The 23,436-nt window shown below is 40.1% G+C and overlaps 1 protein-coding gene across 1 annotated transcript in view; it reads left to right on the top strand.

Annotated features, from left to right (window-relative positions):
- LOC146157475 (uncharacterized) overlaps positions 1-23,436 on the top strand; it is a 150,587-nt gene that overhangs the window by 31,962 nt on the left and 95,189 nt on the right. Inside the window, exons 22-48 of the mRNA XM_083388224.1 lie at positions 17-95; positions 621-788; positions 1,069-1,212; positions 1,980-2,261; positions 3,172-3,348; positions 4,024-4,211; positions 4,836-4,995; positions 5,606-5,828; positions 7,145-7,297; positions 8,125-8,244; positions 8,642-8,801; positions 9,702-9,849; positions 10,746-11,000; positions 11,524-11,886; positions 12,594-12,703; positions 12,986-13,169; positions 13,694-13,871; positions 14,142-14,260; positions 14,435-14,542; positions 14,611-16,274; positions 16,337-16,505; positions 17,010-17,187; positions 17,551-17,669; positions 17,746-17,853; positions 17,938-18,200; positions 18,278-19,163; positions 19,231-19,449. Coding sequence (XP_083244350.1) covers positions 17-95; positions 621-788; positions 1,069-1,212; positions 1,980-2,261; positions 3,172-3,348; positions 4,024-4,211; positions 4,836-4,995; positions 5,606-5,828; positions 7,145-7,297; positions 8,125-8,244; positions 8,642-8,801; positions 9,702-9,849; positions 10,746-11,000; positions 11,524-11,886; positions 12,594-12,703; positions 12,986-13,169; positions 13,694-13,871; positions 14,142-14,260; positions 14,435-14,542; positions 14,611-16,274; positions 16,337-16,505; positions 17,010-17,187; positions 17,551-17,669; positions 17,746-17,853; positions 17,938-18,200; positions 18,278-19,163; positions 19,231-19,449 — 6,925 coding nt within the window. The remainder of the gene's footprint in view (positions 1-16; positions 96-620; positions 789-1,068; positions 1,213-1,979; positions 2,262-3,171; positions 3,349-4,023; positions 4,212-4,835; positions 4,996-5,605; positions 5,829-7,144; positions 7,298-8,124; positions 8,245-8,641; positions 8,802-9,701; positions 9,850-10,745; positions 11,001-11,523; positions 11,887-12,593; positions 12,704-12,985; positions 13,170-13,693; positions 13,872-14,141; positions 14,261-14,434; positions 14,543-14,610; positions 16,275-16,336; positions 16,506-17,009; positions 17,188-17,550; positions 17,670-17,745; positions 17,854-17,937; positions 18,201-18,277; positions 19,164-19,230; positions 19,450-23,436) is intronic.

Genomic DNA, 23,436 nt, shown 5'->3' with positions numbered 1-23,436 from the left:
CAACTTTTTTAAACAGGTCCAATTCGAACTTGGGTCGAACAACACTGGCGTCGTGGTGAAAGTCAACGGTGTGGTGCAAGCCAACATATCTGACCGTAAGTGTTTGTTTTACGCAATAAATGTAACCTAAGTCGGTGCTGTTTAATGCGTATCAAAAATATAGAAAGTCGTCGCATTTTTCAGAAAAAGAGTTCCATTATCGCTAAAAAAAACACAAAAATGTAGTTTTAATTTCGCGCGCACCGCTTCGAACAACAATCGTCTGCAAGTTTTAAAATTTTTAATGTGAATATGCATTTCGCCATATAAATGAATGGCATGATCAGTTTATCTGTACAAATAAATAGTAGAAAATAATAAAAATGTAAACTAACTGAATAAAATCCACCTAACACTAACATGGACACAGGCAAGCTGCGTTTACCGCCAACCACTAAAGTAAAAAAGGCTACAGTAAAGAATTAACGCTATTAAATAAATGCAGAGGCGTAAGTTTTGTATTTAAGGTAAACGTGAGAAATACCAGCAGCCATATACTTGTCGAATTTTAAAACAAATGAATACAGAAATATACTATTTTCTACCTGGCTTAACCGTTCGATTTTTCCTCTGTTATTTAGTTGTCAGCTCCGTGGTGGACGACATCGTGCTGAGTAGAACTACTAACGGAACTTACAAAGCCAAGTTTCCGAGTGACGTTGAGATCGACGTCACAGAAACCACGGGTCTACTTACAATGACGTTTACAGGCAACCCTCAACTGCAAAACTACTCGAAGGGACTGCTCGGTAAGCTGTGTGTTTAAAAGAACCGCTAAATGTAGATTATGTTGCATCACATATGCTTAGACGAGCGGTTCGCAACCAGTGGGACATAGGAACATTTTGGCTTATGAAAAAGTAATTAATTAATGTGTGTTGATATCTGCCCACGAAATGATGTTATACGATTTAAATAAAATTAAACCCCTTCAACAAAATTTATATCCCGCCCAGTTGAAGTTACGAGTATTAAATGGCACATCATATAATATTAGATACTCAATGCTCATTGTATGTGATTTTGCAGGCGTTTGGACGGACGATAAAAGCGATGATTTCGAGTTTAGAAACGGAACTGTTCTGGATTATAACAGTCTTTTCCCCACCGAAAACTTGGACATCTTGAATGGAACGTTGTCAGAAAGCAAGATTTACCCCTTTGGACAGTCATGTATGTGTTTGTAAAAGTGTTCCCTGCATAATGAATAATGATAATCACTGTTTTAGTTTACTGTACTTGGAAAGCAAGTTAGTGAAACTGAGAACAGAATAATGTGTTGAAAATAGTACTGTACGAATATATTTTTGTTTGTCTTGAATTCAAGGTAAGTTTTGGATGTTTTTTTTATTTTTAAGGAACTTTAAAAACAACATGAGAACTTATAGAGTAGCGTATCAAAGTTTTAAAAACAACTCACATTAGTGTGAAAAATCAATGTGTTTATATTAACAGGCTAATAATATATAATCTGTGAACATTTTTGAAAAGAGTACTGTAGGACTATATTTTTGTTTGTCTTAAAAGAAAAAGTTTTGTATTTTTTTAATTTTTTTAGGCGAATGTAAACAATTCTAGAATAGCGTAGAAAGTTTTAAAAACACCTCACATAACTGTGGAAAATCAATATCTTTATCTTAAATTAAGGGCAAGTTTTGAAATGCACGACAGCTGAGTTATTTTCGTAACTGAGTTATTTTCGTAACTTTTCGTAACGTAGAAAGTTTTAAAAACACCTCACATAACTGTGGAAAATCAATATCTTTATCTTAAATTAAGGGCAAGTTTTGAAATGCACGACAGCTGAGTTATTTTCGTAACTTTAAATTTTTTTTTCGTCTTGCCCATAACCAATTGGACCGCTACAGTCAAGCTCGAGGTTTAATGTAGTAAATGCACGTCTGAGGTTGGTATCCCAACACACATTTTTATCAATTCAGGGAAAATCGCTCAGAACGAGAGCATCTTCAACTACACCGGGGTGGGAAACGACACGTTCATGGGTCACAATCCAACCGATGCTGTCGACCCGCCCTTCCTTGAGGTTCTCGTGGCCCAACAGCGAAACACCAGCCACTTCAACGAAACGGTGGCCAACTGTACGACTGACGGCAAGCTTTCCACCACTTGCCTGTACGATGTCCTCACCACAAACCGGTCAGACATCGGCGCAGGAACTTTGGAGGGTTCTACAAGCTCTACAACGTTGTTTGCGTCGAACTGTAAGTGTTATGCCTAATACCATTGTTGCACTGAATACGCGATATTGGAAATCCCTTTGACCCAATTGTAGGATTAATGTCGACCTCAATTCCCGATCAGTAACAGCGGAATGGTCTAGCAAAGCTAGTAGTTTAGATCAGGCATGTTAAAAGATTTTAAAATACCAAATATATATTATATATATATATATTTAAAATCTATAAGCAGTGTCTGGCCTAAATTACTAGCTTTGTTAGACTATTTTACTTTTGTTGAGTTGAACTGTAAATTTCTCCTTTCAAACTTATACTGTGAGTTCTGTGTAATGGACTTGAACCGTCATTTTACATACTGAAGACCAAATCTAAAATTTTTGCATTCGTAGTATCTTCTCTGCAAATTTACTGGTTCAATTCATAAGAAAACTAAACACAGTTACATGCAAGCGAGATCTGCATTTTTTGTCACGGTTAAGTACTGACTTAAATTGACCAACAAATAAAATTCTGTCACCTGAAATCTTGGATTAAAAAAATAGTGTATTATGCAAAGTGTACTAAAATGCTTATTTTACTTCACCCTGTAAACCGCAGGTTGGGGCTACGAAACATATAGCGCTGCAAAAGCTTAGTTAATACACTCCCTAATGACACGCCTAAACTTGTTAAAGAGATTGTGGGCTATTTGATTTGTGTAACTTAAATTGTTTGCTTGTATCGGGGTGGTTTCGTACAACTTTCCTTTGGGGTGGATTAACATAGGGTGTATACAGCATTATCCACCCTAAAAGTTTGAACGTTATATCCACCTTTGGGTGGTTTACGGAAAATTGAACCCAGAGGCATAAAAATTAATCCACTAGCGAAAGTAGAAATTTCCAAATTTTTAGTTTACACTGCACGTTTAACTAAAACCCGGTGATTTGCACAGCTAACACTCCGCCGAACATAACCTTGACGGACAACGGTGACTTGGTGGACAACTGCTTCCAAGTGAAAATGAACGTCACAGCCACTTTCACGGTTTACGCAACGGACAACGAAAGTCAGGCCATTACTTACTCCATACTGGAAACCAATGCGGTGCCTGGGATTTCGATAGACTCAAGTGAGTTTTATGCAGCTTCTTTGCCGAACAAGTACCATCTGTTTTTTTATCGTGAATAGTTGACAGCAGGGTTTTTTTTAAGGTTTGGTTTGGGTGACCGCTAAGTAGTTTTAAGAAAGCGCAAGTGTTTCATTTAAATACCAAAAAGTTGCAAGTCCAAAATTTGGGAAACCGCTGGAGAAGTTTGGGGGACCGTTTCAGTCCCCCAAAACACCTTAAAGAAATACTGGTTAACAATTTTATTTACCTTGATACGCGATCATAGGCACGTTACGTAGACACCATCTTATCGGACTTAGACAGTGGTCGGCAAACTGTGGGCCTCGGCCCAAATGTTGGCCGCAGAGCCACTTTTAGTGGGCCACGGGTTACTTTTAAATAGTTAAGTGTTGTCATGTAGTTGTGGGCCGCGTGAACGCGGTGCCCGAAATAAGTACCATATTTTTATCGTGAATTGTTAACAGTTTTATTCACCTTGGTATGCGACCATATGTACTCTACGTAGACATAACGTTATATCGGACTAAGGATGCATTTATCCTTTCTCGTTCCAACAGATATATGAGATCAAAATTAGTCACGTGCGAATCCAGAATTGTCTGCTTTACACCGTCGTTGTCAGTCATACCAAAACGACCCGTGTGAAATGCAATTTACACCTTTATCCATTTGTAGGCTCTGGTGTTGTGACTTGGACTCCGAACACAACCAACCTGGAGTTTGCCAATCTCTCGCTGGTTGTGGAAGCTAATGACACTGTTGGTGGTGCCTCGTCACTTACCGTCTGCATCAAGCTCTGCGTTTGCCAGAACAACGGCACCTGCGAGTATAACGAGACCGTCTCTGGCTCCGACACTTACAAAGTAAGTCACGGCACGGCAATATTTAAATCAACTCGGTTTGTATGTGATTTGAAACTTTTGGAACTTTGATACATTTAACTTAATGAAAGATACACATACATATGCGTTTAACAACTGTGATCCATCCCTTCTGAAGCTGCTTTTGAACATCGATTACGGCTTACATATCATACTACCAAATCATTTCGGTCAGCCTGCGATGGCTTTCAGTGTACATTTAATTTAATGTTTTTGATATCTATTTTTTAGAACAAAAAGCGGTGAAGTAACAGCGCCATATTTCTAAAATCGTTAATACACAAAAAAATTGTTTAAGGACATTATTTTTTATTTACTCAACAAATGCGCTTATCCTTAGTTCATTGTTTCTCGCCAACGCAACAAGAGAAAATGGCTATTATTCTAGGTCGCTTTTTATTTCAATTGGTGTTAGGGAAATAACAGCAAGTTTTATGCAAAATATTGTCGTATTTTTCCAATTCGATTGCTCACAAAACGTTCACCACTCAACTAGATAACGGGACTGTTTACAAAATCCCCGCACCAGTAAGCCCAAGGCAGAACGCTATAACCTATTGAAGTGCAAGAAACCGTAAAGTGTGGCTTTTCCGCATGATCGCGCAGATCGTCGGATGCGATTGCACAGAGGCTTGGGACAGCGATGATTGTTCAAGGGATCGGAACGGCTGCAGCCTCTCAGCCTGCTACACGGGTGTTAATTGTACTGATGTGAGAGCGCCCTTCGTGGGACAAACCTGCGGCAACTGCACGGAAGGGACGACAGGTAACGATCAAATTTCCTTCGTTGTCTCGCAATTGAGTGAACTCCAAATACGTAATCTATACCGAGGTTACGAAGCTAAACATTAAGCTTAAACACCAAGGTTGTCAAATCCTAAATTTGTAAGCCCAGCCCAAGGTTACGCCATTGCAAACTGTAGCAGTTTATTTTTGTCCAAGTTTTGCTAGATTCTTTTTTGCCTGGACTACCAAAGTCAAATCTAAAAAAAGCATGAACATGTTTCTATACAAGACCCCACAAAACACGTTAAATACAATTAAGCATCTTTGAAAAAAACTCAAATGTATACTCGAATGAATGCTTCTAACAGATAACGTAAAGTGCTATGCAAAAAGTACTTTCAAATAAATTAAAATAGTTTACGCCTCAAACATAATTCATCCATTTGTGTTTTTCCGAGATATCTAAAGGGCATTGCCTCGAAAAGTAGAAAATAAGTACAGTTAGTTTGACCTCGGGTTGAGCAATTAGTTCGTTGCGGACAGTTGACGAGTAACTGGTAACGTTAAGCAAGACAGTATGCATTGCAGTTAGCTCGCAATTAGGCTCTATACGTCTATAAGTTACGCTTTTTTCCCGTTGTTTCCCAAAGGCGACGGGCGCAACTGCAGCATCATCGACTTTTGCGAGACGTTGATGCCGTGCGAGCAGAACTGCCTGCCGGTCTTCAACGGCTACAACTGCACCTGTAATGCCGGCTACCGCTCCAACACCACCAACGACACACGCTGTGATGACGTCAACGAGTGCGTGGAAACCTCGCCGTGCGCAAACATCACCAACTCTGTTTGCGTCAACTCTGTTGGCAACTACAGGTAACCATATGGGTCGCTGATATTTTAAATTTATGTAAACTAGAATTATTGGAATGAACACTGAATTATAATAAAAATAATATATCTGGTGATCTCATACAACAACACAGTTTCACCAAGGGAAACAACTACAGGTAACCATATGGCACGCAGATATTTTAGGTTCTATGTAAACTTCAATTATCAGAATGAACACTGAACACTAAATTATAATAAAAATACTATATCCGGATGTCCCATGTTCCTCGGCGTTTTATTTTTTTAATATAAGGATTGGCTTGTGTGTGATTAATAGGTGTACAGTATTGACTTGCACTACACCAGTGGTCTCCAACCTTGTTTTCACCGAAGCAATATTTATTGAAATGAAATCTGCAACTACAGGTCACCACATGGGTCGCTGATATGCTAAGTTTATGTGAACTACAATTATCGAATTGAACACTGAACACTAAGTTATAAATTTTAGTCATTTAAAAATACTATATCTGGTGATCTCACACCACAACATAGTTTCGCCAAACGAAACTTCAAATATGCTAGGGTTTTTCTATTTCTTGATTAACCAAATTTTGGTTTTGATGTGAAGATTAATCTTTGTGTGATTTTTAAACGTGCGGTATTAACTAACACTATAGACGACGGGAATTTGCAGCCAAATTATGGAACATTTTAGTTAAAACTAAACCAGTTTTACATTTTGGTTCTTTTTGCGTTTGGACAGGGTATTGGACCAAGCTTTAAGTTCCGAGTGTTGAACATTGCCAGTTTGTAATTTTAATAAACAAATAATCTACCACACGGCTGTTATATTGAATGTTGATTTCACAAAAAATACAACAATGCTTTTTACGAAATCGGTTGTCTCTGTTTCCGTCACTAATGGCAGCTGACAATAATTTTTAACAATTCTAGCATATACTTGTATGTACTATGCACGGATTTGTAATGTAGCTTGATAATGAATTACAAAACCAAAAAGTTCATCTTGACGTTTCGATACGAGCTTGTATCATCTTCAGTTACATGATACAAGTTCGTATCGAAACGTTTTAACCAAGATAATGTCGATCAACTCGATCTTTTTGCAATTCATTATTAAGATACTTTAAGCTACAGATCCGTGCATACTGCATAGCCTATATAAATGCTGTAACTTATATGTAGAAAGTAAATCTAATCCTTGCCAAATCGTAAAAGGCGGAAAAAATCACAATGTAAAATAAGGTGACTGGAAATTTCGCCACCAATGCCCCAGCGTTCCAAAAACGAGCAACGCCGTGGCGCTATTTATAAACGTTTTGTGTTCCGCACAGTTGCGATTGCGTGTCCGGATACGCGAAGAACGGCAGCTTCTGCAAAGACGTCGACGAATGTACGGCGGGAAGCCACAACTGCAGTAACGCCACTTCGACCTGCGAGAACACGCTCGGGTCCTTCGTGTGTCAGTGCAACTCAGGATACCAATGGTAAGTTGGGTTGTGTTCTGTACTCACCTACAATATCAGAGTCGTAATAACTTAAGTCAATGACTTGATCTAAAGTGCACTCAAGTCACTGTTTTTAAATACCCTGACTTAACTTAAGTCGTTTGGGCAAAATGACTTTGCTTGGGCTTCATTGGGTCAAATGACTTGCCGTTGAGTCGAATGACCTTAGTTGAAATAAATCTTTTCACTTAATATTTTATTATAAAACTGAGCTATTTGTCAAACGCTTTCTACATAATCATGCTGTTTTTTTATTATATTTCAGTTGAATTAATTACCAATTAACGAGTTTTCCAATTTCAATGGTTTGTCCTTTATCGTTTTATTATTAGATTACTGGTTGGACTCGAAAACGATGCGCTGTATTAATGACTCGACTGGGAATTGACTTTCTATTTTTTAAAAGACTTGACTTGGACTAACGTTTTCACAAAAAAATTCACAAAAAGTCTTGTTTACAACACTGTACACATAACCATCCATTGGAGGGAGACAGATGAGTGATGACGCCTTATTTCGTAGCGAAATGTCCGAATCTATAAATGACCGACCTTTTGGTTGATATAGGAAAGTTTAATGAATATACCATTGAATGGTTTAACATTTTCCTTGGCTGTAAACCATTTTAAACTAACGTTCTACCTATGAAACCAAGTGATTATTGTTATTCAACTGTGCATTACTTAGTAGATTTGGAAATGGGACGGAAGAAAATAAAGGTATAAGAGAGTTCACTAATCATTACTGTATGTCCGTATTAAATGGTATTTGCAGCAACTCAACAAACTATTTGTGTCTCACTTCAGGCAAGGTTCTAATCAACTGATCTGCTCCGATTTCGACGAGTGTACGAACGGAACACACACTTGCATCAATCAGACTCAAGTGTGCGCCAATACAATCGGATCGTTTAACTGCAACTGCAGGTATCCGTTTTGTGAGGGAATTTTAAAACCTGTTTTGTACTGGTAAAAATACTTTGATTAGTTAACGTTTCATTTGATTTTCCATGGCGCCGAGGCTAGAATGATAAAAAAAAGAAAAATACCCTTGTACTTTTATCCCTTTAAAAAAAATCGGTTATCTCTGAAAAATCCACACAAATGTTAAATGTAGATAACACAAAGGGACGCAATATTTCTGGCCAATTAAAAAAATACCAATAAAGCAATTTGAAAATTGAGATTCGTAATTTTTTTTAGCGAACAGCTAGTTTTCACGAAATTAAACACCAGAAAAATAAAGACTTCAGGAGTGCTATTATCATTCCATGCGTCGTCCAAAGAAAAAAAAGAAAACTCTAATTTCTCGCAATTTTGACAGGCCGGGGTACACGACGTCTGGCAGCAACTGCGTGGACGTGAACGAATGTGCAAACTCGACGTTGAACAACTGCGACAGCTCGACCAACCGTAGCACCTGCCTTAACACACAGGGATCATTCTCGTGCATCTGCCTGGCCGGTTACACCGGCGACGGAACAGTCAGTAGACGGCAATATGATTAAATCATATATATATTTCATAAAACTTTTTCACGCTTTCAGTTTTTTAATGCTAAATTGTATTTTAAGGGCCTTTCTTTCAGATTTAAGTAAATCACGCCTTGTTTAACCGTACAAATTGGTTTAGTTGCGGCTACACCGGTCAGTATAAAGCAATATGATTTTATTCTGATGAGATTAGTCTTCTTAATATAGTATATGGTCGAACCGGGAAAACAACTTTTTTCACGCTTTAAAAGTCTTAACTGTTAGAAAAACACAAGGTTTTCCGAATTTAAGTAAATTAAGTCTACTTTTCAAAATGGGTGTAATTGCGACTACACTGGCAATGGACGGCAGTATACGGCAACATGACTTTATTGCCATAAAATGATTAAAAAATATTAATTTCCACGCTTTGAGGTTTTAATGCTAAACTGTTTTTAAAAGGTTTTCAAAGATTTAACTAAATTACGTCTATTTCATAGTACAAATTGGTTTAAATAAAACTAAAGCTTTCCACTTGTTTTTTTAATTTAACAAGCAGTGCCCCTAAAAAATAAATTTAGTAAACCCTCGGGGTATGTTTTTAATACAACTTTAGACCAAATCGCCTGAATGTATACAAATACTATTTCCACTAAGGTATTGTGCACTTTTTGAAGTTATTTTAGATCTTTTTTATATACCCTAAGTTTACCCTAAGTAAGTATACCCTAAGTGGTACGGTTTTGATCTATTTCTGTAAAACGGTGCCCTTTTCGCGTGCAACTTCTACAGACGTTCTCAGGTGTTGTGTTTCGCAATTGCAATCGCCCATAGCACTCAATCTAAATTCGTCCGAAATTCTTAACCTTTCGCGCGCGGCTTTTCGTAACTATCGTGTTTCGCTCGCGGCAGGTTTGCAATGACGTAGATGAGTGCGACGCCACTGGCAACGCCACGGTTGAGTGCGCAGCGGCAGCCATGTGCGAGAATTCGATCGGAGGCTTCAAGTGCGTCTGCATGGCTGGCTACGAGCAGCTCAACGGAACCTGCATGAATATTGGTGAAACAATTATGCGACAACCTGGTTTTTAATAAAACACACACACACACACATATGTGTTTAGTAACAACTATGATCTAGCTAGCCCCTCGGAAGCTGCTTTTCGACCAACGATTACGGCTTTCGTATACGAAGGCTTTCTTTATAGGTCAAAAAGCAGCTCTGACGGGCTAGACCCAGTTGTTATTAAACACATATATGTGTGTGTCTTTCGTTTAATGATACGGTGCTGTGTCTCCAGGGAATTTCGACGTAAAAATGAGTTTTACAATGTTTTGGTACGATGTGTGTTTTGTCTTTCAAATTGCCAAAACTGTAGATTAACCTTCGAAAAGGCTGTTATCGAAATCAGTTAGTTTGATCGGACTAGAAAAACTGCCAGACTGACCCGGCTATACCGGTTCTGTCGTTCACTGAGCCACAAAGGCGTTGCCTATAGCCCATACAAATAATGAAAGTGTATTAATAATGTATTGCTGACCAAACGCGGGATAATCTTTGTCTCAAGTCATTAACCCTTTGTTGGCGGCCACACTAACAAAATGGCCCATTAGTCCGATTATGAGCAATACTTAACTAAAAAATAACAAATCCCATAATATAGAACGCATATTGTATTATTTGCAAAATTTAAGATAAATACCCTAATTTTATTTTTAAAAATGTCCAAAAACTTAAATGAAGTTAAGTCATTTGTTCGAAAGACTTAAGTCAAATCAAGTCATTTATTCGAAAGACCTAAATCAAGTTAACTCATTAGTCCAAAAGACTTAACTCCAATCAAGTAATTTGCTGACCAAACGCAGGGTGATCTCTGTCCCAAACCAAAGTCATTGCCGCTTTTTGGCGGCCACAGTAACAAAAATGGCCACGATTTAACATGCACATTCATTCAGACGAGTGCAAGAACAATACGCTGAACAACTGCGCCGGTAACGGCACATCGAACTGCACCGACACCCCTGGCAACTTCAACTGCTCGTGTCTGGCCGGATTTTCGGGCGACGGTCTGGTCTGCGCTGATATCGACGAGTGCACGGCCGGAGTTGACCCGTGTGGAAGCAACGGCACCTGCAACAACACGTTTGGCGGCTACTTATGCAATTGCGACCCGGGCTATGCAGAGACGAACGGCACATGCCTTAATGTCGGTGAGTGCTTGGTTTAAGTGACGTTGCTTTGTCTCTATAGTACGCACACCTATGTGTTTTATGCAATCAGTCGGACCGTCGGCTAGTTGATGAAAAATATGTATCGTTAACGACGTATTTTGTGTCTGATTATGTTAGGAGTAAGTTAAGATCCATGATTTGTGATTTTAATGAACAAAAACACGATAAGAATGGCTTGAAACGACAAAACAGGGATTTTGAGACGCCAGATTTAAATCGTTTTATGGACGCCACATGAAGGTAAGTTAAACGCACTAAAATAACACAAAAATACCTTTAAAGACCGGCTTTAAACAATTTAGAACAACTGTGAAGCATTAAATTTTGCAACCTATTCATAATTTTTCGTAATTAAGTGCTAAATATTCCATGTCCATTACATACAACTCAACAACAAGAATAATATGTTGCCTCCGTAAGACAGATTGCCGTAAACCACTTCCTTTTTAACAGTCTTATTTATTGGGAGTTCGACCTTATTCTGTTTATTGGTGTTTTTTAGACGAATGCAGTAACTCCAGCCTGAACAACTGCTCGCCAAACGGCACGTCAAACTGCACAGACACCATCGGCAGCTACACATGCGTCTGTGCACAAGGCTACACCGGAGATGGCTTTACATGCGGCGATATCAATGAATGCTCCAGTCCCTCTTGTGGCAGTAATGCTACTTGCTCAAATACAATTGGCAGCTTCTCTTGCGATTGCATTGCTGGTTACACTGGTGATGCTTACACCAACTGCTTTGACATCAATGAGTGCAACAACTCGCCGTGCGATGCCAACGCTAATTGCACCAACGTACCAGGCAGTTTCTCATGCGTTTGCAACGCTGGGTACACGGGCAATGGGGGGAATTGTTCAGGTAACTGCTCGTGTTTCAGTATATCTATATAAGGATAGCGGAATGATTTCCCGCCCTGTAAAAGTAGGTTCGACTTGTAGATCTTAAGTTGTTTACTTAAACCTAAAAAGCGAAGAACCCACTTTGCAACGGGGGGAATTGTTCAGGTGACTGCTTGTGTCATCGATTACAGTAGAACTATTTTTTAACGATAGGGCGATCAGGTGGCCCCTGCACCTTCCCAAAAAATATCTTCAAATGTTAGAAAAAGTTTTTTGAGTTCCACATATACAGAAAAAACTTTTAGTTTCCACTGCAAATAAATTTCAAACTTTTTTGTTTGCTTTGTATTGATTATAGACAAGTTTTCGCACAACCGTGCTTCATCAGATTAAACAGGTTTTCTACTTTGACCTGATGAAGCACGGTTGTGCAAAGGCTTGTCGGAAATTCAATGCAATTTGTTTTTATACAATGTCACCGGATTAACCTGTTTAGAACTAGACAAGTACGACCACTTACAAAAATATATAAAAATAGGGTAAACAGGTGGTACCATATAAAGACAAATTGTATTGATTCTTGATAATCTTTCGCACAACTGTGCATCAGGTAATTTCCACCTTTTTTTTAGTGCCCCTTGATTACCCTATATTCAGAATTAGACAAATACGGCAATTTGCCGAGATACATAAAGATAGCTAAATAACGCTGTCTATTGCTTTCAGAACTTATCATAACAACGCCGGTACAGCAATCCGCCCCTTCGATACTCGCCACAGACGCAAAGTGCATTGTTGTTATTTTGGATCCGAGCAAAGCCTACGGGATTTATCAGGTGCGTACTTTTTCAGTGTGTTATATCCTCATTCGATCCGTTCCGAAATGCGGATCACTTTTTGAACAGTTCATAATTGCTGATATGTCAAGTTGCGTACTAGGAGTACTCCTAAGAAGTTACATAAATAACACATTTTTTCGATACGAACTTATCTTTTACACTCTTTAGTAAAAGCTATGGGCAGGGGAGTAAGAACTTGGTACATTTTGCACCACTGGTTGTCAAAAAAATCTCGAAAAAAGTCAAAAATCTAAAAACGTTTATATCACTTTATTTCAGTACAAAGTGGAAACAAAGAACAGACCGACGATTGTGGCTAACTTGTCGAACACAGCAACTGCGTCTGTCGCGATTTGCAACCTTAGTCCCAACACGGACTACAACATCAGTTCACGTCCATTGACAGAATTAAATGGGTCGGCTGTCGACTCAGCGTTCAGCACTCCGACGCAAGCAAAGACAGGTCTGTTGCATTGTGCTACTTTAAAACAAGGCTGAGAAGTCGCAGCAGCACTCGGGACTCGACGGAGTCGGTTTATTCGACTGAAGTCCAATATGAGGCCTAAAAGTCCGACATGCACAGTAACAATTTCGTAACCGACAAAGTTTTACCTTTAAATCGTAGAAAAGCGTAGTCTGGAATATTGACTTTTTCACCCACGTAATGGCCCCGAGTCGGAATCAGGATTCGAAATCGACTTACGCTTCTAGATCATAGTCAGGATACATTGTTTTGAATCCATTATTCTTGATTTATCGTCCGATGAATATCAATCTAATCGCGTGTATATCCGACACCATAGTTGCTTTTGCTTTTTAAGTTTAATCCTAAGTCCCAAAGATCTATGCTTATAATGAGTTTAGCCTGAGCCCAAACATCTATGCTTGTAATAAGTTAAACTGATTCCCAAATATCTATGCTTGTATTGAGTTACACTGAACCCCAAACATTTATAATTATTGTGAAATGTGATGCTTTTGTTCCAGGCCTACTCACGGTGCAGTTCTCGACTCAACTCAAGCTTGAGGTGTACTTGAATGAATACAGCGACAGTTTGTCGAACCAGTCAATTGCCCTGCTTAACAAGTACCGCGGCCAAATCACAAACGGTGTGAAAACAGGAAGTGGTGCCAACTTGCAGGGCATTACGCTCATTTACCTGAGGTAATTATTTTCAGTTTGAAGCATAATGGTTAGAGGTTGTAGTAAGACGTAATAAGAACGTTAAATCCCATACAGAAGGATGTATCATCATCACTTTGAACGTTTCGAATAACGAATAACTCTTTATTAATTTTCAACATCTGAAAATGAATAAAAAGTTTTTGGAAACGTTCAAAAAGATACCTACTTTTGTATGGGCTTTGATTTTCAGTTTGTTCGGGCAATTGGTAGATATAAGTTTAGAAACCTGTTTTCTGGCTTTCGTTGCAGGAACGGAAGCGTATTTATGAGCGCTGAGGCTACCACCAACAGCACTGATGCGACCGACGCGACCTCCACTCTCAACACAACCTCTTTGAACACAACCGCCCTTGGCCCAGTTACGACACGTACGTTGTAATTTTACATTTACGGATAAGCTTTGTCGCGCTGTGATTTTACATTTATGGATAAGCTTTGTCGCATTGTGATTTTACAGTTATGGATAAGCTTTGTCGCGCTGTGATTTTACATTTATGGATAAGCTTTGTCGCATTTATCTAATCACTTTTTTTGTTGCTTAGTTGCAAACTTAACCGCACCACAAAACATTACAATCGGTCAAGTGGCATCGAGCAGTGCAACGTTCACATATGCTACAACCGTCGAAGCGATTTCTTTTGAAATCAAAGGTAGGCCGGAACCACTCTTATAGGAATCCACGTATCCATCGAATTTAACACAAACTTAATTTATGCAGTGTCCTGTAACAACAGTCAAGAATTCACCTTCACAGCTTCAACCACCAATTCTACGGCTACAGCTCTGCCCTCCAACACGCTTTGTTCTGTTCGCTTGAGAGCACTCGTTAACGTGTCTGCGACTGCTGCAGGATATTCACCGTATTCCGATTACAAAGTTTTCACTACCACATCTTCAATAGCGGTAACTTCAACAAGCGCGCCAACGGTGGTTAATACGACCGCTTTTGTATCCAATGCAACTGCGGCTGAAAATACCACAACTCCACTGGCAACAGTTACCACTCCAACAGTGCTGAATACCACCACTTCTGCACCCAACGTAACTGCAGCTGAAAATACCACAACTCCACTGGCAACGGTTACAACACCAACAGTGCTGAATACCACCACTTCTGCACCCAACGTAACTGCAGCTGAAAATACCACAACTCCACTGGCAACAGTTACAACACCAACAGTGCTGAATACCACCACTTCTGCACCCAACGTAACTGCAGCTGAAAATACCACAACTCCACTGGCAACAGTTACAACACCCACAGTGCTGAATACCACCACTTCTGCACTCAACGTAACTGCAGCTGAAAATACCACAACTCCACTGGCAACGGTTACAACACCAACAGTGCTGAATACCACCACTTCTGCACCCAACGTAACTGCAGCTGAAAATACCACAACTCCACTGGCAACAGTTACAACACCAACAGTGCTGAATACCACCACTTCTGCACCCAACGTAACTGCAGCTGAAAATACCACAACTCCACTGGCAACAGTTACAACACCAACAGTTTTGAATACCACCACTTCTGCACCCAACGTAACTGCAGCTGAAAATACCACAACTCCACTGGTAACGGTTACAACACCAACAGTGCTGAATACCACCACTTCTGCACCCAACGTAACTGCAGCTGAAAATACCACAACTCCACTGGCAACGGTTACAACACCAACAGTGCTGAATACCACCACTTCTGCACCCAACGTAACTGCAGCTGAAAATACCACAACTCCACTGGTAACGGTTACAACACCAACAGTGCTGAATACCACTACTTCTGCACCCAACGTAACTGCAGCTGAAAATACCACAACTCCACTGGCAACGGTTACAACACCAACAGTGCTGAATACCACCACTTCTGCACCCAACGTAACTGCAGCTGAAAATACCACAACCCCACTGGCAACAGTTACCACTCCAACAGTCCTAGATACCACCACTTCTGCCCCCAACGTAACTGCAGCTGAAAATACCACAACCCCACTGGCAACAGTTACCACTCCAACAGTCCTAGATACCACCACTTCTGCCCCCAACGTAACTTCAGCTGAAAATACCACAACTACATTGGCAACAGTTACCACTCCTACAGTCCTAGATACCACCACTTCTGCCCCCAACGTAACTGCAGCTGAAAATACCACAACTACATTGGCAACGGTTACAACACCAACAGTCCTAAATACCACCACTTCTGCCCCAAACGTAACTGCAGCTGAAAATACCACAACTCCACTGGCAACGGTAGCAACAACTGTAACGACTTCAACTCCAGCAAGTGTCCAACTTAATCCCCCAGTTATCCTTGCCACATACTCGAGATGTATTGTTGTCGTTTTGGACAGCAATGCCACTTTCGCAACTTACCAGGTACTACGGTGTTATGATTTATTGTGGGGATCAGCTAGTAACAAGTTCTTTTAAATTTGCAGTACAAGTTGGAATCGATAAATACATCCATCACAGCCAATTCCAGCAGTGCTGTGGCAATTTGCAATCTTAATCCAAACACTGAATACAACGTTAGTTCACGACCATTAGTTACGATGCTTGGTTCGACTGTCAACTCAATATTCAGTGACAAAACGCTTGTAAAGACTGGTAAGACAAAGCCTAACTTGCAGCCAATATGTTTCTAGTTAGGTATTGTTTCAGTAGAAACCAAAACTTGGATAAAACAAAATATTACGCTGTTTAAAATGTAATTTGCAACAACGTTTAATCCTACTGTGTATGGCGATGTTGTTGCTAGCAAAATAGTTAACCCATAAACCTGAATCGAAATACAATTTTTTTAGTCGCTGTATTATGTTGTGAACATTATTTTTAAGTTAACATGTTTAGCTTATTTTTTGGTAATTTTAGTAATTTGTTGCGACGATGCCTTAGAACTATGCCAAAATACCTAACTGTCTTTTTATGACAAAAATACCCTCGTGTTAAAAAATGAAGTACAGAAAACAAAGTGACGAATTGCTTACTTTTGTACAATGTCAAGTGTTTGTGTTTAGTAACTTAAAAGTTCCCAATTGGCATCTTATTTATTGTGTTCCAGTTATAAACATATGGATTGCCTTAACAATTTGCAAATAACCTTTATTACAGTGAACCTCGTGGTGCAGTTTTCGGTCAACCTTCTCCAGGAAACTTTCAGCGTTAGTTATAACGACCCCACTTCAGCTGACTCTATAAGTTTGCTCAACAAGATTATTCCGCTATTGGTCAGCGGTTTAAAGACTTCAAGTGGAGCAACACTGACAGAATTCACACTAACGTCACTAAGGTATTTAAAATAAAAGAGTTTTGCCAATTTTTTAATACATGCATTTTCGTATGTGCTCGCATACACGCCTTTTCACCCTGTTTTAGCCCCCGTTTGGTTTTAAGAGCTGCGTTCTTTTTTTTAATAACCGCTGTGGTTTATCTAACTTAAGCTCAAGAAAATATTGTTTGCAAAAATGATCACCTATCATTGGTGTAAAGATTGACCTAAAGCTCCAGAAAGTATCACACAATTTACGTTGTTTCCTTTTTGCTTTAGTTCACGCTTTTGTTATTTACAAGGCTAAAACTAATTGAGAATTTTATTTTCGATCGACTAAGAGGCAAATTGTCAAACCAATGGTGTGGTAAACTTGTTTTTCAGGAACGGTAGCGTGATCATGAGCGTTCAAGCCACCACTAACAGCACGACTCCTGTTGACGCTACAACCGCTCTTAACGGAAACCTCCTGAACACCACTGTGTTTGGCTCCTTGACAACGAGTACGCTATTACCTTGCCTTCACTCCAAGAGTTCGGTGTTTTTTTTTACCCTAATATGCACTCCTTCTTTTCTTAGTTAACATCTTGATCGCCCCCCAAAACTTGACCACCGAACAAGTAACTTCAAGCACTGCAAGGTTTTCCTTCGCTACAAACCAAACGATCGTTTCTTTTGAAATAATAGGTAAGACTTTCGTATTCCGTTTGAATTAGTTAAAAAGTTTGATCGATGAGAAACAACATCAGTTATATAATTTGTTTTCTTTAGTGTATTGCAGTGGCAACTTGAAGTTTACCTACAACACAACAAGCACCAATTATACAGCGACTGGTCTTCCATCCAACACGCTGTGTTCTGCCCGCGTTAGAAGTCTTGTTCAAGTATCCGCCACTGCTCTTGGTTATTCTCCGTACTCGGACAATAAATTTTTCACCACTTCAGCATTGGTTGCAACTACAGCAAGTACCGCAACAACAGCAGATACCGCAACAACGGCTGGTACCGCAACAACAGCAGTTACGGCTACAACAGCAAGTACCGCAACAACAGCAGATACCGCAACAACAGCAGTTACCGCAACAACAGCAGGTACCGCTACAACAGCAAGTACCGCAACAACTGCAGTTACGGCTACAACAGCAGGTACCGCAACAACAGCAGATACCGCAACAACAGCAGTTACCGCAACAACAGCAGGTACCGCAACAACATCAGATACCGCAACAACAGCAATTACCGCAACAACTGCAGTTACGGCTACAACAGCAAGTACCGCAACAACTGCAGTTACGGCTACAACAGCAGGTACCGCAACAACAGCAGATACCGCAACAACAGCAGTTACCGCAACAACAGCAGGTACCGCTACAACAGCAAGTACCGCAACAACTGCAGTTACGGCTACAACAGCAGGTACCGCAACAACAGCAGATACCGCAACAACAGCAGTTACCGCAACAACAGCAGGTACCGCAACAACATCAGATACCGCAACAACAGCAATTACCGCAACAACTGCAGTTACGGCTACAACAGCAAGTACCGCAACAACTGCAGTTACGGCTACAACAGCAGGTACCGCAACAACAGCAGATACCGCAACAACAGCAGTTACCGCAACAACAGCAGGTACCGCAACAACATCAGATACCGCAACAACAGCGATTACCGCAACAACAGCAGGTATCGCAACAACAGCAGATACCGCTACAACAGCAGGTACCGCTACAACAGCAGGTACCGCTACAACAGCAGGTACCGCTACAACAGCAGGTACCGCTACAACAGCAGGTACCGCTACAACAGCAGGTACCGCAACAACAGCAGGTACCGCAACAACAGCAGGTACCGCAACAACAGCAGGTACCGCAACAACAGCAAGTACCGCAACAACTGCAGTTACGGCTACAACAGCAGGTACCGCAACAACAGCAGATACCGCAACAACAGCAGGTACCGCAACAACAGCAGGTACCGCAACAACAGCAGGTACCGTAACAACAGCAAGTACTGCAACAACAGCAGTTACCGCTACAACAGCAGATACCGCTACAACAGCAGGTACCGCTACAACAGCAGGTACCGCAACAACAGCAGGTACCGCAACAACAGCAGGTACCGCAACAACAGCAGGTACCGCAACAACAGCAGATACCGCTACAACAGCTATTACGGCGACAACAGCAATTACGGCGACAACGGCAATTACTGGGACAACCATAACTATCGGTACAACGGCGAATACCGCGACCACCGGAACTTTTACAACATCAACAACAGGTTTGTTTTTTTATTAAAATAATTACATCAAAACTATGACAATCCAACAAAAGGGAGCCATTTTTTCGTGGGAGCATGGAGCTATTTAAAAATATTGCAACTGAATATGTTTTTTTTAAAATAATTGTTAGCATTTCAAAAACCATATAGGAATGAGGCCATTTCCATATTATTGACTAGTTGAGAACTATATACGTAAAGGCAAAATATAACGACCTGTGTTTTTTATTCGCTACACAATTAGCACGGCAGTTCACCTTAAATTCAGTTTGTTGTCATAGAGATATTTATTTCCAATCTAAAAATAAACTGAAAGTAAACAGCATCATTTGGATGTCGTTAGAATCAATGTATTTTAATAAGGAATTGTCCGAAAATATAGGCGTAAATTGCAGACAGACAATTTTGCTTTATGTATATCAAGTAAGATATATCGGTTGATACATCTTATTTGGATGATGGACTAAAGGGTATACAAAAAAGATTACGACACATGGTGGGCAACAAACTGTTTTACCAAAAAAAATTAGGCCACGAAATAAAAAAAGCTTGGGAACACTGGTTTAGAGGGATACAACGCGATTTTCGAGCGTCAAAATCGTGAACTAAATTGCGTTATAATCTATATTTATCCACAAAAATTTCTGCAATAATGGCCTGAAATTTCTGCTTGTGGAATTACAAAAAATAATGTTGATAGTCATCAAATTTTGGAGGTAGCAGTCACGCACTAATTTGAGAAGAGTCTGCAACGTTGCTTCGCTTGTTTGTATAGCTATTTATGTTTAAGCAGCTAAGGGAAAAAAGCTATTAAACGCATACGTGACGCTATTATCGCTGTTACATGTTTTTTTACGTTTTTCAACGCTTGCTTGCTGAAAGAGCGATACAAGAAGTCCCGCAATTCAAAGGTAATTTGTAATTCATATTATGCGCTTAGCTTATTTGCAGGTAAGCGGACGACAAGTGCTCAGCAGCCCAGAGTAGTTGGCTAAATACCTTGCAGTCTGAAAGGGAATATGACGTGGTAGATTGGGTGACGCTGTTAGCGCCCGAAGTCTTCACGTAACGCCCCAGCGCTTTAGCCGTAGTCGCCTTTTTTAACCGTGGTAACCCATTGCGGTCCCTTTAGTTAAAGCCTGGCGAGGAAGGTAGCTTGTTGTTACTATGTTCAGTTGGTGCGAAACGCAACATCTTTAAGGTTGTCAAATTCTTTCGAGGCTGAAGTTAGTCCGTCTTTAGTACTATGTGATGCGTAGATTTAGATAAAAAAAATTTCAGGTTGTTTAGAAAGTTGTTAATTTTAGTGTTTTTACAAGAAGGCAATGCAGGTCATTAACAATTAGGAAAATTTAAAATAATAAAAATGACTTTTTGGAAGCGGAAAAGAAGCTCAACATTTGTCTACCATTTGGCAATAATCGCCTCCGGTAAGTTTAAATGCTTTTTGTCCTTTTTACGAAATACATTGTTGGTTAACCGTTGCCTTTTCGTTTCAGTTCTGTTAAATGGACATATCGGGGTGGCGCGAAATAATACAAGTGCCCAAGAATCAACGACTTTTGGAACGGTGTTTAGCGGCGACAATCAGTCGGACAATGCCACTACCTCGACCTATGTCACGACAGTGCAGTCAGTGTTCGCAGGCAGCGGTGACAACGATACAGAAACACCCACAGAAGTTGGCACGACTGTTTCTATGTTTATTGGAAGCGGCGACAACGCCACTCAATCGAATGCCGTTGTTGCCACGATAGCCGCTAATGTTACTGTTAAAACTACGGCAGAGCCGCAAGATCAGACAACTCAGTTCCATATTTTAACGACTTCTCAGTCAGTTGAAACAACGTCCGCTTTAATAGTGGAATCGAGCGGGGACACCACAATCGATACAGTAACAACACCAGGCAACCAAAATTTGCAATCCACCTCAAGCTTTACTTCTACGGCCAGTAACGACACTTTCACGTCGGCAACTGTTACTACCCCAGATGCAACACAAACAACCGATGGAGTTGTCTCTACAACAAGTAGAGATGTAATTGCCAGCACCAGTGAAGCCCAAGTTGGTTCTTCTGCGAGTAGCACCAATCAAGGGGATAGAACCACTGCCCAGGTCACCACTATTGCAACCCCAGAAACATCACAAACAACTCAAGGAGTGGTTTCTACTACAAGCAGAGATGTATTTGTCAGCACCAATCAAGGAGATGGAACCACTGTCGTGGTGACCACTATTGCTACCCCAGAAACATCACAAACAACTCAAGGAGTGGTTTCTACTACAAGCAGAGATGTAATTGCCAGCACCAGTACATCCCAAATTCAATCAACAGCAGTTCCAAGCACCACAGGTTACCATTTCGAAAGCAGTCAAGTTTCATTTGCAAAGCCATTCACGATAGAGTTTTGAGTTTAAAAGTGTATTTAGTGTCGTGTTGACACGATAGTGATTTGGTTAAGCCTGTTGATAGTTTTGCTGCCAACAAAATGGGGCGTTTAATTAAAAACCTAGAAATGGCGTATCCTCGAATTGTTTTGGTTCATATTTCGTCAAATGGAAATGTAACGTATGTATTACCACTCATATACATATATAATTTGCCAAAATGCCAATTCTGGATACTGATAATTATATAAATCGTGCTTATTTTCTTTTAAAATAGGGTTTTAGGGTTGCGATTAACTGTTGCATCTTGATTGACAAAAACGAACTATTTATTGATGTAATATAGCCGGTGGTTATCAATAGGAAATTCCCGGGCGTTTTTGTTTAAATCTTACTCTTAAGTGGCTATAAATTTGATTGTATAGACCCCACAAAAATACATAAATAGGAAGCGCATTTTTCACTGCGAGCGATCCTGGTGTTTTATGTACACAGATCGTCATGCGAGTATATCTAGGCAATTATCTGTCAATGTCCATATCACGCCGATCAATTTGTACCCGGGATTCCGCCTAATCCAATGAATCCCCTGTCGTTGCTTCACCGCCCATGGCTGGCGTGTTAAGGAAACCGCTCTCTTTTGTTATGCGCCTATACCTTTCGGCTATTCCATTTTCACGATTAGTAGTTCGCGACCTAAAAGCATTTTCCCCACCGACGTCGCCAAAGTTAAATTACCCGAAGTTTGCATTAGGTTATCGAAAGTCCCTTTATTTTTAGAGTGTGTTCCGGTCTATATCCGATCTGACCCAGCTATAAGTGTTTGCGAATTTTGCGAAGTTGTGCTACAAGTGGCAAAGGCGTACAGTTGTTCACGTTTTAAAATTGTTTGCCTGGTCAAGTAAGCATTTCCATAGAGCAGGGGTTATTAAACTTTTTTTACCGAGGACCCCGAAATTTTTTTTGCCTCGGTAGGCAAGAACATTTCAAGAATGACGTCATAAATTTACGTCACAATACAAATAGACTTCATAAATTTGCTGATTTCGGTCAAAAAACTGTGAAAAAGTCTATAAATATTCAGTGCAAAAACGTTTTAATTTTAATTATACTATTTAATTTTGATAAATTAATTACTTTTGTAATTAGGCCTTATGGACCCCCTGAAACTAATTCCCCCTTGGGGCTCCATGGACCCCAGTTTAAGAATCCCTGCCATAGAGTGACGTTGGTTTCTGTTAAATGTCGACATTTATAAACAAAGGTATAGTGAATTATCATCACCACGCGCAAGGTAATTACAGATTTCCTTTACGTAAATTCTCATAGGTTTATGCGTGACCCTTTGACGCGCCTGCAAATTCCCGTAAACTTCCGAGAAGCGCTGGGGATTCATGATTTGAATCAGAGCAAGTACGTAAAAGATCTTTCGCAAAACAAACGGAATTTTGTTTTCGGTCCCGAAACATCTTCTAGAAAAGGTTGTGACCCAAACTGACCCCATGTAGTCATCAAGGTGGGCGCCCATCCCTTTCGCTGACGCACCTGACGGCCGACGCTGTAATTTACCCGGCCGACACGCGAGTGATCGAAATAGG

Source organism: Ascidiella aspersa, chromosome 4 (assembly GCF_963924565.1).
Source record: "Ascidiella aspersa chromosome 4, kaAscAspe10.2, whole genome shotgun sequence".
Classification (NCBI taxonomy): Eukaryota; Metazoa; Chordata; class Ascidiacea; order Phlebobranchia; family Ascidiidae; genus Ascidiella; species Ascidiella aspersa.
Note: the sequence above shows the minus strand (reverse complement) of the source record. Positions and strands in the feature narration are given on the sequence as shown.